The 14,105-nt window shown below is 40.7% G+C and overlaps 1 protein-coding gene across 1 annotated transcript in view; it reads right to left on the bottom strand.

Annotated features, from left to right (window-relative positions):
* Nucleotides 1–3,754: 3,754 nt before the first annotated feature.
* Nucleotides 3,755–14,105, bottom strand: part of SNCAIP (synuclein alpha interacting protein) — a gene marked incomplete at both ends in the record, with an annotated part of 74,490 nt that continues 64,139 nt past the window's right edge. The window contains 2 exons of the mRNA XM_084252551.1: nt 3,755–3,839; nt 13,313–13,380. Of these exons, the coding sequence (XP_084108677.1) occupies nt 3,755–3,839; nt 13,313–13,380 (153 nt within the window). The remainder of the gene's footprint in view (nt 3,840–13,312; nt 13,381–14,105) is intronic.

Below are 14,105 nucleotides of genomic sequence, written 5' to 3'. Positions count from 1 at the left end.
TTAAATTTCCCACAGATGGAATTAATAGTATGGAATGCAATATTCAGTCTCTAGAGCTATGAGTCCTAAGAGTGGGATGTCCCAACAGCACTCCCTAAAACATCTGTCTCTTCCCCACACCGTGCCCCAGGTTTAGGGGTAGATTTACCAGGCACACGGCAGGCAGGGGTGCTGGGGGTGCTGGCAGGCTGGCAGGCCTCCCAGCCCCTAGCAAGTCTTCACGCTGTCTGGGCTCTCCGGCCTTCTCTGGTGGTCTCTGCTTCTCTGCTCTGTGCTCTTCATGGCTCTTCTCATGGTTCTTGTGGTTCTACTGGTGTCCCCATGATGCTGCCCTTATAAGTCCAGTCTCTCAGCCCAGGTGAATCCCATCTACATATGCCCACACCCCACTCCAGGTGCCCGCCATCAGGCATGCATTCAGGACCGCAGGGATCCACCATCAATCCTAATGGTGGGAGGGCAGAAAAGCCTGATACTTTTTCACTTACCCTCCACTGTCTCCTCAAATACTGTCTCCATATGGTGTTCACAGCATCACGATCTTAAAAGCAGAGCACATGGCGAGCGCAGAAGGCACTGCCTTTCCGAGCTCAGCTGATGCAGCGATGCCATGGCCTAGACACAATTTGAGGAAGAAGGTGCTGGTTTTAAAACTAAGTTGCACATTGGGGTCCTGGGGCAGTTTCTATAAATATGAGTCACTGGGTCCTGCATGAGAAGGCTGGATTTATTCGAATTGAAGCTCAGCTTGGGTGCCCTGGGGAATTCTAATGGGCACCATAGTTTGAGAACTGTTGCTGCTAACCAGTTAAGACTCCTCCCCTTTTCCACCAGTGTCTTCCAATATCCCCACTCGGGTGGATGCCAGACCCTGCATCTTTTTATTCAAGTGCCTAGCACAGCAGGGCCTCTTTCTTGATATGACCTCAAGCACATTTCATGGTGTAGAAAGGGTGTAGAAAGATGCATGTTCTCCATACCTATTTTGGCAAGAAGGAAGATTCCTTCTTCATTTTTCTTTTTTTTTTTTTTTTTTTTTTTGAGTTTTCTTTCCACATAAACATGGATCTAGCACACTCCTACTTAACCACTTACTTTGCCAGGCTTCTTCTAAGGAAGATCCTGTATAAAAGGTTTAGAAGGCTGAGAGGTGGTAAAGGTTCGGTGTCTTATTATCTTTTCTAAGAAACATTTTTAATTTGAAGTGTTCAATTTTGGCATTGCAAGTCCCTTTAGTGACATAAAAGATGCCAGGCTTTAAAAGATGCTGACAGATGTTGTGATTTTTGTTTTTTACAGTGGAGTTGAGTTTCCTGCTCTGGTGCATGTAATTAGGCATGCAGATCAAGCTAACTCATTTTACTAGCCCAATGGGAGGAAGTTGGGGCAGGAGCCCCAAAGCTCTCCTTACTAAAAGGAAACACACTCTTTCTTTAACATGTAAATGTGTCTCCATGCTTATAAACAAGTAAGAATTTGTGCTTTCATTTAAAAAATTTTGCACAGAAAAATTTCTTGTAAAGAAAACCTTATTCTATTAATGTCAAGCAGGCATAACTGTTTCTTAAGGAACTTAGGTGGTAACAATATTGTCCATGTGGAATTTAAGGAACAGCCTTTTTAGTGTCCTAGGCCATCACTTAACCATAGAATGCTTTGTATTGCAGCTGGATTCATTTCAATTTGCTCAACTTTCCTATCTTAACTTCTTTTTTATTCTTTGTTAGTACTATGTTATCTTATATGCCAGTGGCAATAAACTAGCAAATTGCTGGAGAAGGCTAGGTGCAGGTAGCATCTCTTTCTTTTGAACTCTTGAATTCTTCCTTGCTCTGTTTCTTAGGGAACTCTGTGTCTGGCTCATAAAATCTCTACTGAATTCACAGCCCTGTCCACTTTCAAGATTAAAACCAGTCTGTCTAAGAACAAAACTCAGGGCTCTCTGGGATGGAGAGCATGCTTTGCTTCTCTTTTCTTTGCAGGCCCTATTCTAGAATGAAGTCCTGAATGTTGACTCACTTGTGATTTCTGTGTTACCATCAGTACCAGGCAGGAAGCATCTACACTTCTCATGTGCTTGCTATCTATCCTCTTCTAGAATCGCAAGTACTAGGACACAGCACTGAAATTTTGAGGACATAATCAAAGACCCAGGGCTCAAAATCAGAATAGGGAATCTCATGTGAAGAAAAGACCAAGTGGGAACTGCACAACCACACACGTGGCACCAGGTTCCAACAACAGAAACTCAGAGGATCCGAACAAGGACAAAACAAACTGGTTAAAATTCAGAGATATGTTGCTCTATAAATTGGCCAGAAAGTACCTACTCTCCAGCTGGGTGTGTGGGCCAGTCTCACACTTTTCCAGAGCTTTTAAAGAAGTAATGTCCTTTGCCCTAAACCAAAGAATTATCTAGGGAATGGCACACTGCAGTGTGCTGAGGCACACCACATATTGAACCAACTTGTACCAGCCGATGCTGCTATTCACCATAAGTGTTACTTCCCAAAGTTTAATTTTCTTATCTATAAAATGGGAGTAATAATATTTCCATTTAAGTGTGGTTGGCACATGAAAGGCACTTAAGTGCTGGCTGCTGCTTCTATACCTTATTACATCTCCTCAAGCTCAAGTTCAATAGATGACCCACATATGCATGATTACCTGCTAATTCACTTCCCTTGGCCTACTTTTTCTACCAGGAGACAGCCTGGCCCACATTTGCCTTCTGTAACACTGTAAGTAAGTGAGCGTAGTACACATACCCCCTCCTACTGGTAAGAATACATTCTACTTTCAAACGAAAATTTGACAGGCCTCTTACAGGCCTTGCCAACACTTTGAAAATAAAACTCTTGAAGTTTCAACAGAAATATATTTTTACATGATAGGATGAAACCTTCTGGAACTTACTACTTACAAGGATTGAAAGAGCTGCATCAACAATAGGCTATTATGAACTCAGGCTCCATACTGTCTCCTAAAGGAATTACACAGGCCTCATAATGTGTTAGAGGCAGAAAAAGGTGACCCAAGAAAAGACTAAATCCTTAGTCGTCATTACTGTTTTCTCATGTCAACACTGCCATTTGAGAAGACAGAAGGAATTGACTTACTTTATATACTTGTCTGATCCTTTAGTACATAATGAAAACTAGAATGTTTTATTTGACCCCTATGGGAAAAAAGCTAAACCGGGCAGTTTGTTCCTGAAATAAAATAACAGCAATCAAAATACTCTCAAAGTCCTGTAGAAATCTGAACATTGCAGATTTATTAGAAAGTAGGTGCCCCAAGCTTATAGGTGGCTGTTAACATTGTTTTATTTCCTTTATACAAAAAAGTAGAAATGACAGAAAGAACACTCTTGACAGAAACAATACTGAGCCAATACTGCCCAAGTTATGGGGGAGAGGAAGTTCAGACAAACATTAGCAAACATTCATGCAATTGATGAAATACAAAATGGTATCAGTGGTTGGTGAATGTCCTGGGGGAAGCTGGATGAATCAACCTTAAAAACAAACATTTGCCCAATCATGCTTTTAAACAACATTTCTTTAAAAACAAGTTATATATACAAATCTCCAAAAAAAATGTGTCTTATAGAGTCTACTACTGTAAATTTAAGGCATCCTGATATTCTGTCTGCTGGTGAGGCATAGTTCTCATGGTTCTATTTCCACAGAGAATAGTCCAGAAATTTCAATGATGTCCAACGGGCAGCAATGAAAAATAATAAAAAAGTGATTTACAGGAAGAGTTCTTTTGACTCTGGCTCAGCAGTGTGCTTTACACTGTAGGGTTTCTTCATTTTTCTATTGATGACATTATGCCTAAGTAGAAGAAAAACCATAAGGCCAAAATTAGATAAAACTATGGTCAAGTTACAAGACAACACTGCTAAACAGCTCACCAAAAATGGAAATTATCCTCACACGAACCACCCTGAAGAACACTTCATTCCAGTAGGCAAATTATTCTTTTTTTTCCTATAAACCACTCTCTAAACATATAAGCAGTAGTCCTGTACTAATGTACACTGACTGAACACTTTTTAATTTGACTCTGGAAGTAATTTCTCAACCATGCTGACTGTAATTAAGGCAGCATTCTATAGTCAAGTGAATTTTATCAGAATCAAGCGAGAAAGGAAGCACAGTACACTTGGCTAAGTGGGAACAAGAGATATTTCTATTTCACGCATTTGGGTTCAGTGGAGATACCTCCTGTTTTCCAGGAAGCTGGAGTCTTAAAACTTTAGAGAATGTTTTTTCACTGGATGTGTGATTACTGAGTAGTAGCATGAAGTAGATGGAAGACCACAAATAGGTAAATCTATAGTAAAAATAAGAAACTGGGGAACAATAGTGCTCTTTTTCACTTAACACTTGATATGAAGAAGTATGAGCTCGTGTTAGAACAGTTTTTGCTTTTTAAGTGAATTTCCCTCTGGGTGCCTGCATCCATCTTAATAAGTTATTAGTCCCATTCTGGGTATAAAGCCTTCCAGAACGAGCTATCTCCTGAGAGTGGGTAAGTCTTCGTGTTACTAAATTCTTTCCTGTTGTTACTCTGCACAAAAACAAAGTGATTCTGGTGATGGTACTCACTAACCTGAGGACAAGGGAAGAGTGGTTTCATGGCCTCCAAATCCTGCTGACTTACCAAGACCATGTGGTCTGTTCTCAGTGTTCTAGCAAATATGGATCATTATCACCATCTGAAAGTTATAATTCTATTTTTATTTTTTCCTTTCAATAGGACTTGAGAGAGCTGCCCAGGGGCATGAAAGGGTAAAGTGTGGGGCCTCCCCTGGTGGCGCAGTAGTTGAGCATTGGGCTGCGAAGCTGCCCGCAGCCTCTGCAGTGCCGGTTCGATCCCCGGCCGCCGGCGGGTGTCCCACATGGCACGACAGACCTCTCCTGTCTCCCCTATTGCTCCCCACAGCAGTGTATTTCGTCAGTCTGCCTGTTCTGCTCCCTGCTCTGGCTCTGGTGAATTCTCTTACCCTCCTGCGCTTCTGACTGTACCCAGTGCTTACATACATACATACATAAATCTTAAAAAAAAAAAAAAAAGGGAAGAGTGTGAAAGAAAAACCTGGTTGGTGAAAAAAAACAAAGTTCTATGGACCTTTAATTAAACATGGTGGGCTGAATACACATATCACCACCCTTTTCTGATAAGATGCTACTAAACATGAAAATAAATGAATAAAAGTTATAAAAATATATGAATAAGGCAACAGGAAAGGGGATTATAGACAAGCTGCAAATAAAATTTCAGGAATGGGAAATTAAACAGATTTGTGGAATGATTTAGCAGAGTAGAAAAAGCAGAATCCTAAGCCCACAGTAAAGGGAGTTAACAGACTGGTTTGTACTGCAAGATGCAGAAGTGCTGTGAACTCCTAAAGGTGACAGTTACTGCTGACCATTGGAAGATGATTTGAAAAAATTTGGAGTAGCTTTTTGTACCTCTTTGTCTCACAGTAGCCTGGTGACCTGCTCTCAGTGTGACAGAAGAGAGGAGGTTACTTTCTGAAAGGCATGAATCAAAGAGACTTTCAGTTTAGCTAAAGGGCATGGAGACTACAGGATTAAGTGAAAGTGTGTCTTACAGAACACAATTCTCATTCCATCTCCCATTAGTTTGATTCACAGATTCCTGGCAGGGAGATTTATGGGCCCGAACAGGAGAATGGAGCTTCTTCATCCTGAGAAATTACTGGCCAAGAGAAAAGACCTACACATACTGACAATCAGTTTCCCAACATAAAAGCCCAGATGTCACTAGTCTGTGTGAAGTAATGTATAGTATGTCAACAAATTTCACCCTAAACGCTTTAGTGTCTTGTTAAAAGTGAATGAGTTAGGAATCACCAGACAGTTGAAGAAAGTACTACTGGGGAAAAAAAAAGACCAGAAGAAATAGAGAAACAAAAGTCAAAGTGAATAGACATAATATAGGAAAGTGGTGAAATGTCAAAAAGCAATTTAAAAGAAAAACCGGGAAAACTGCAATAATTTCACATGGGGTTAATCTTCATGATATGTAATATGTAAAAAGCTGTTAGAAACCAACATGAAGATCAGAATCTCAATAAAAAAATGAAGGATTAACAATAATGCATCCATCCAATGAAATAATATATAGCTATGAAAATGTTCTTTCTCTACTACTACGTAAATAACTCCAACATGTTAGGTAAAAAATAAAAAGGAAGAAGCAAAACTGTATAGTGTGTCATGCTTACTGTAAAAATGAAGGAAAGATAAAAATATATAATTTGTATTTGATCATAAAAGTTTAAATGAGATCTGCATATATACTGCTATAAAAAGGAACATGGGGAACTCATCAAAATGTTATTGGAAATTAAGACTATTAGAGCAGAACTAAAAGTGAATAGAAAAACTGGAAGGTAAAGTTCAACAATATCCTAAAAAGTAGAACTGGAAAATGCAAAGGTTTAGACAAATATTCTAAAGGATATTTAGAAAATCTGAGGATTGGTCCAGTATGTCCAACATTAGAATAATAGGATTTCCAGAAAAACTAAAAGAGGAATTGGAAGACAATTTTCAAAGAAATGTTACAAAATCATTTCACAGAATTGAAGTACATAGACTTCCAGTTGAAAGAGTCTGCTGAGTATCCACATCCCAAAAATGATAATGACATCATAGAATAGGCATAGTATCAAGAAATCAAATATTCGGGATAAGAGAAAATCAGAAAGGCTTCCAAGGGATTAGCTATTAGACAGAAATGAAGTTCCTCAATAGGCACATTAGAAGCAGCAGAAAATGAAACAATGTGTTCAAGATTCCCAGGGAAAATATTTCCTTCTTATAATTTTCTACTCAGTCAAGCATTCCTAATCCACTGTGGGCAAATTGAGGATATTTTCAGACAGGCAAGGTCTGTCTTCACTTCCCTAGGAAGGAAAACTGTGCTTACCTGCAAGAGAATAAACCAGAAAAAGGAAAAGAGAGATTCCAGAAGTAGAGTTCTACACAAGAGAGAAGCAAACGGCCCACCCAGGATGTCATAGAGGGGACTCCCCCACCCAGTCTGAGAGTGGGGCAGCACCAACAGCAGCAGGGTCACTGGCCAGGAGAAGAGGTGGCAGGAAGAGATCTACACAGAGACAGACATGATCTGTCTGAATGCACTGAGGGGGTTTTGCCTCTGGTAGAGTGTTTTCAGATGAATTATAAATTGAGAAATGAAAATTATTTCTAGGGAAAACAAAATGTTCTATGAGAAAAGAAATCACAGCAGTCCTGTGATTAATAGATAGCCATAATAATAAAAATGAACACCACATATGGATTTAACTCCAAAGAAGGAAGCAACCATATTCATGGCTGAAGGAGGAAGTGTGTGTGCTGGGGTGAGGGGCAGTGTTGGGTGCCAGCATAGAGGTAGACACATGTGGCTCGTGGTGGTGAACGTGGATTTTGGAACTAGACTGAATGTGTTCAAATCCTGGTTCCACCATTTATTACCATTATTACTGTGCAACCTTAGACAAGACACATCATCTCTCTGGGCTTCAATTTCCAGTTGTCAAACTTTCCATACTGATAATATTTACCACATTGTGTCCGTATGAAGATTTAAATAGTTTATACGGAGCAAGTAGCTAGATATTTCCTGGTACACGTTGTATACGTGCTTTAAAAGGGTTAGCATTTTTATCTTTCTATATACAGCAGGGTGTCAGTAGATAGTAGAGAGAAAATTAAAGTCCTGCCTGAACATGTGACCTAGAAATAAAGAATAACCAAAGAAAACATTGAAATGAGAAGCAGGGAGTGGGAAGCGGGGGGCAGGGTAGGCTGGGCACAGGGGACATTATTATTATTATATATACCCACAGCACTTTGGCAAAAAAATGAAATTGAAATAATAAATAAGCTTAAGTGAAGACTTACATTCTAGTTTAAGGATGATATCATTGTTAGGACTTGGATAGAGTATATTCGCTTTAAAGGGTGCTGTGGTCAAAAACACTAAAAAGAACTTTCTGCAGCATGATTAGAGCTGAATCTATCCAGTAAAATGTTAATTTCAGACATTTATCTGATGGCTATCAGGATAATTTAAGCCTCCCTCCACCCTTCAATTACCTAGTCCTGAATTACCAGTATTCAAAGGAAGAAAAGTGTTTGGGTAATTCTGGCAGGAGTTACTCAGATAATTTGCTGCTCCTTGCTTTCATTTTTGGATATGAAATCACATTCTGAGTGACCAAAATTGGAAAACAGAAAAGGCTTCCACTTAAATCTCAGTTTTTTAAGTCATCGAACTTGCTGACTCATCGAGGCATCGCCTGTGTGTTTCCACAGCCCCTAAGCTCACCCAGAGGCTTAGTCCAAGGGTCCACGTCCGCGCATTTGTTTTATTTTGGTTACTCTGGGATTGCCTTCAGAGCTCTAAGAGCTTTTCTATAAATTCCATCTACTAAAAAAAGATTCTGGTTCAAAGTATATAAATTTGTGCACCCAAGTACCCAGAGTGTCTTTTTAGGGTGATTTTGGTTCCCAAGGCAGGTTTCCCTTCTGTGCCTTCCTACCCTCAGTTCAAGAGTGTTTATGAGTTGCACCTTTTCATTTTGTGCCTTTCTAGGGATCCCCTGCCTTTCTAGGCACTGCTTTCACACACGACACAGGAACTTAGGTACAGCAAATTTGCAATTTACATTTAAAAAAATTAAATTATGCAATAGCTTATTCTAAGTATGTCTCGACTCATTATACCTAGCTACTTATTTGGTTTCATTGTCTTCCTGTGGCAGAATATGCTTCCTTCTTTGCCCAGAGGGTAGAGGAGCTTATGAGAAGAAACTTCATGTGTCAATCATGCTCTCATAAACCTTGGGGACTCTGACAGCTTTTATAAAGAGTTTGCTAAGTTGTGCTTAGATCCCCCAAATATCTGATCCTTTTAAATATTCCCCATCCCATAAGCCTTTTCTCTGTACATAACTCTACAATAGAGACACTGAAAACCATAGCCTGCTTCAAAGGCAAACCTGCCATTTATTAATATAATTTGGAGAAACGGTTCAAGATGGCTTCTTCTTCCTCCTTCAAGTCATAAGGATAAAGCTGCAGTATAAAATGAGGGTTTTGTCTCTGAAATGAATTTGAGCCCTAGGGAGCCAGAGGTGGGGCAGAGAATTGTGCCACAGAACCAGGTATGGAGGGGTGGGGCACCACTGAGGCTCTAGGTATTGCTGGATCAGAGGTCATCGCCCTCACCTCCCAGTTGTATCTGGATCCCTCAAAAAGGAAGGCAGAAAAAATAACTTCCCATTGGGAATTCTAACTTGAAACTAGAGTTCTTGAGAAACTGTAATGTCTATAGTGTTTCTAAATACTCTTTCAGTATTCACACTTGAACAGACATTTCTGAATTGTTACATTGGTGAGGTTCAGTTGGCTGTGGCTGCGCTCCTTCATTGGGGTGCATTAAAAAACCATACTGGGTTAAAAAGTGACTAAAGTCAAAATATAAAGACAATTATAAAATGTAGTGATTCTATCACATCCAGAGAAATCATGCCAAGGGTGCATTTGGATTCCTTTTGTGCTGACTACATTTTCCCATGATGATTCTGGAATCACCGTTGACGGGGGCTGAGGACCTCTCTGCCTGGGGGCAGCTTTCAGCCAGGGCCTCACCTCTATTTTCCCATTATCTTTCACATTTTTGCTCATTTTCCTGTGCAATGTGATGATCTGACCATAAGAACACAAGTATGTGTGTGTGCTGGGGTGCATGGGGGTGGGAAGGGTACCCTGAACTCTGACCTCCCAGTGGACACAGCAGATGCCCATGGCCACACCCTCACGCCATCTTGTGCCAAACACCCCCTCTCATTGAAGTAGCTAGGAACAACCTTGAAATTCATGCAAAACATTTGACACTGGCTTTTGGCTCTAGGAGTATCATTCCCAGTGTGGCTAATTCCTTGGCAGTAACATCCACATAATGGAGTCTATTGCTCAATGTTTTTTTAAAGGTTGACTCCCATGTTGGTATTAGGGTTCAGGGTTTCCTCAGGCTAATCCCCAAAGATCACGATGACAGACAAGCAAGGGTGTAGCTGCTGAGGCCAGTGCTGATTGGTATCTGCTATCAGTGTTCACTGCACGCCTTCCAGATCCCGGCTAGACTTAAACTCTGGGAAACGAATGTCTTATTGGCATTTAAGACAATTCACTGCAAACATTCCCTTAGCCTTGTGATGACTCAAAACTAACTTGTTCCTTATAAGAAAAAGTAAAGATAAATCTGCTTGTTATAAACCCAGTCATCCTCTGCAGTTGAAATACACTAGGAAAGTGGTTTTGGGCCCCAGAATTGAATCTAATTTTAAAGGGCATTGAAAAGAAATTCAGATTATTTGCTATCAAACTGTGACCAATTTGGAGAAATAAATAGCAAACAGAACTCTCTCAGAGATCTGACATTGTTTAAAATGTATTTATTGGCTCTATTTTTCCTTGTCTGGGAAAAATGAAATTTCCTTAGGATGTCAAATGTGATTCCAGTATACGCCTGGATTTGGAGTGCACTGCACCTCACTTGCTCCCAAGGTGTCATGGAGATGGTCATCCAGAAGCGTTGATGTTCGGAGCCAATTCTCATCCAATGAAAGTCTTTGGTTTCCAAAGTGATATATTTCCAAGGCAATTCCTGCTCCTCAAAAGGAGCCATATGACCTTCAATTCAAATTTTCAGGCCAAATTTGGGACATCACTGACAGATGAACACTTGGGTCCCTTTCTGTCTTGTAGCAAGGTGCCACAGGCAAAAGGAAGCAGGACTAGACTCTTTTTCATGTCCACATTCCCATGCTTGTTTTAATTTCTCTAAGGAATCTTATTTCATTTTGAGATATCTATTCTTGTTTCATCTAAGGAGTGAAGTGGGCCAGTTCTCTCTGCCTTTATGTGATAAGTGAAGCAGAAAAATTTCCTCTCTCTGGCATCAATGAACCAGAGTTTGCACTTTCTGTGAATGATAAAGTAGAGGCTGATTTATAAGGCATGGGGGAGAAGAGGTCGGGATGCTTATTTAAATATATTGAATAATTTCATTTTGGGGTGTCTTTTCATCATTGCATCCAACTGTTAATACTAAAGCCAGTGAATCTAACAGGTCCAAAAAGTCTTTAGTAAGGACTAAACTGAGTGTGACTACCCCCTTGTGTCGGATATCCAAGCAGCCCTCAAAACCTCATTTTATGCTCTGATTTTTGTGATCCTATTAGATTGTTCAGTTTAGTTCCCCTGCTCATAGACAATCTACTATGATATGAACTATCTTTTCCAAGTGCTCCCTCCCCAAAGGTTTGCTAAGTCTTTGAGTTTCCTTAATTCTGGGTGTTGGGGACTTCTGTTTAAGGACAATGACAGAACTCAGAGGTCCCAGAGGACACACTCAAACTGTGACAGGGCAGAGAAGGGAATGGCCTGGGGAAGATAGGTTGGGGGAAATAGTGGTGGGTCCATATCGATGTCTAGGAAGGGAATGAGTGTTTCCTTTCTACTTCCTCTCCACCCCAGGCATTGGGCTGTCAGCACTCTCAGCACTGCTCAGCTCTTCCCTGCCCTAGTGTGACCACAGGTAGCCGAGACTCAGGTGACACATGAACATGACCCAAGCAGATCCCAACTTGCTGAGTTAATGAGACCTCTCAGAGTACTTCCTTAAATGACCAAGATTTACCTTTCCTCTAGCCCTAATAGTAACCTGAACAGATTACATTTGGTTTAGAGGGGCAGATTACATTTGGTTTAGGTTAGCTCAGGTTAGCCTCCTGAGCTAACCTTCATACCCACAACATATACATTCATATTTGAGTGTATGTAAATTATTTACACTTACACATACACACACAGAAACATTTTGGAGGAGTGCTGAAATGCATGTCAAATTTTTTCTTTTAATTTAAAGGATTAATTACATTAATGGACTTGAAGGCACCAATCTCCTTTAAAAAAGCATCTGGGGGATCCTATGTCCATGGCAGCACTGTTTCCAATACCCGAGTTATAGAAACAGCCTAAATGCCCAACAACAGGCAAGTGGAAAAAGAACATGTGGTGTATATATGCATAACGGAATACGACTTGGCTATGAAAAAGATGAATTCTTTTTCATCTTTTGCCATTTGCAACACCAAAGATGGTGCTGGAGGAGATTATGCTAAGACAAATTGGTGAAAAAGAGGACAAATCCTGATTGGTTTCACTTATATGTGGAATACAGAGAAACAAAACAAAGGGTCAGACAGAACCAAACCAGTAGCAAATCTGAGATCTCTAACTGCATAACTGAGGCTACCAGAGGGGGAGGGTGTGGGGTCTTTGCAAAGCAGAAAGGGAGCCCAGTGAACTGTGGTGGAGGATATGCAGCTGAAGAGGGGTGAACCTATATCCCTAAATCATATTGCATTGTAAACCAACATTACCTCAATAAAAATATCTTAAAAAATAAAATGTGTTTGGGGGTTTATCTTTTCTGAAATAAACCAGTCAAGAGACACTGACTGCATTAACTAAGCTGCTCTCAGCTCTCATTCTGCTCCTCTGTCTTCACACTTGGTCAGGGCATGTTCTCAAGGTGTGAAAGTTGTGCTACATAAGGTTTTTGCCCAAGGAGGCACCAGAGATGATTTTTTTTTTTTTATGTACATGTGTTTTGAGTCATAAACATCTTGTTTGAGAATGACCCTTGTATTGGTGGCCACTCACTGATGGGCTGACTGACTCGCTTCGTGCTTGCAAATGTTAAGCAGGAGCGATCTCTGAGTGGCAGCGCCCAGCTTCTCCCCAGGGTGGCAGAAGGGTGACGAAAAGTGTTTTCAGTCTATGGTCAGCAATGAAAAAAACCCTCAGCTCCGTTTCAAAGTTCTGATTCTGATCAGAGGTTGAGTCATTCCACCCCTGCCAGGAAACTGACGTTCTATATTAACTGGGTACTTGATGCCATTAAAACAAAGACTGACAGCCAAAGTCAACTGGGAAACACTGCACATTTGGGAAATTGAATTCCTCTGCCCTCTGATGCTGGAAGAAAACCCCTCCAGTAGGGTACTGGCTACCCTTCTAAGGCTCCATGACAAGTCTGCCTGATTCTTTTGGGGGGAACAGTTGCTATTTCCTTCTTCAGTGTCAGCCCCTTCTAAAGGCTCTTGGTAAGCCTCTCCCTAATTGTAAAAGGCATGCAATTCAAAGGGCCTGGAACTGCTGTGCATGCATGAAGCATCCCTGGCACCACATACCGTGCATAGTGACGCAGATGCTCCTCCATCAGCGTGTTAGAGAGACTGATGCAGCTGCTGTACATCTCCTAAAGAGGTGCAATTAAAAATCACTGAAGACATGCAAAGAGCTCAGCACATGCACAAGTTTCAGTAAACAAGAGGCATGCAAGAGGTAGGTGAGACCTAGGACAAAAGCTTCATACACATTTTCAGAAACCTGGGGAACCGCAGAGATCATTCTTTGACTCCCTAGTAAGAGAAACCATTTAATTGCTTGGAAAAGTTTTATCAAGCCATGCAAGCGTGGGCATATGTGGCTGCAAGGTATGGTATTTAGGGCACAGGTGTGACATTTCTAGCTGAAATAAATAACTCCTACTTATGACACCAGGACAAGTCTTCAAGTCCTTTATGCCAAAGACAACTCATGGTGGAAATCAAAGAATAATTGAAACTGGTGCCTACTAGAAATTGACTAAAAGTTGATTTTTGGTGTTGCAAAAAGAACTTAGGCCATTCTCACACCTCAAGGAAATAGGACTTTACCTTCTAGCAAATAATATATCGACTGTATGATGGGTATTCTTAATCCTGCTATTCCTGCGAGTTGTGCATTTTGGCTGCTGTATCATTTTTTTATGGCATGGCATGCACAGAGCAAGCATGAAACATCGCCTAAAAAGATGTTTGTATCGCTTATTCACTGGATGTAAACCACAGATTATAGTGCATGGTTTTCCAATAAATTCAATGACACAGTGTAGCTCATGGCATCCACAGCCATCCCCCAAGGACTGGCGAGCACTTCTAA

This window comes from Talpa europaea, assembly GCF_964194135.1.
Source record: "Talpa europaea genome assembly, chromosome: 13".
Taxonomy (NCBI): Eukaryota; Metazoa; Chordata; class Mammalia; order Eulipotyphla; family Talpidae; genus Talpa; species Talpa europaea.
The sequence above is the reverse complement of the archived record's forward strand: the minus strand, read 5'-3'. Positions and strand labels throughout refer to the sequence as shown.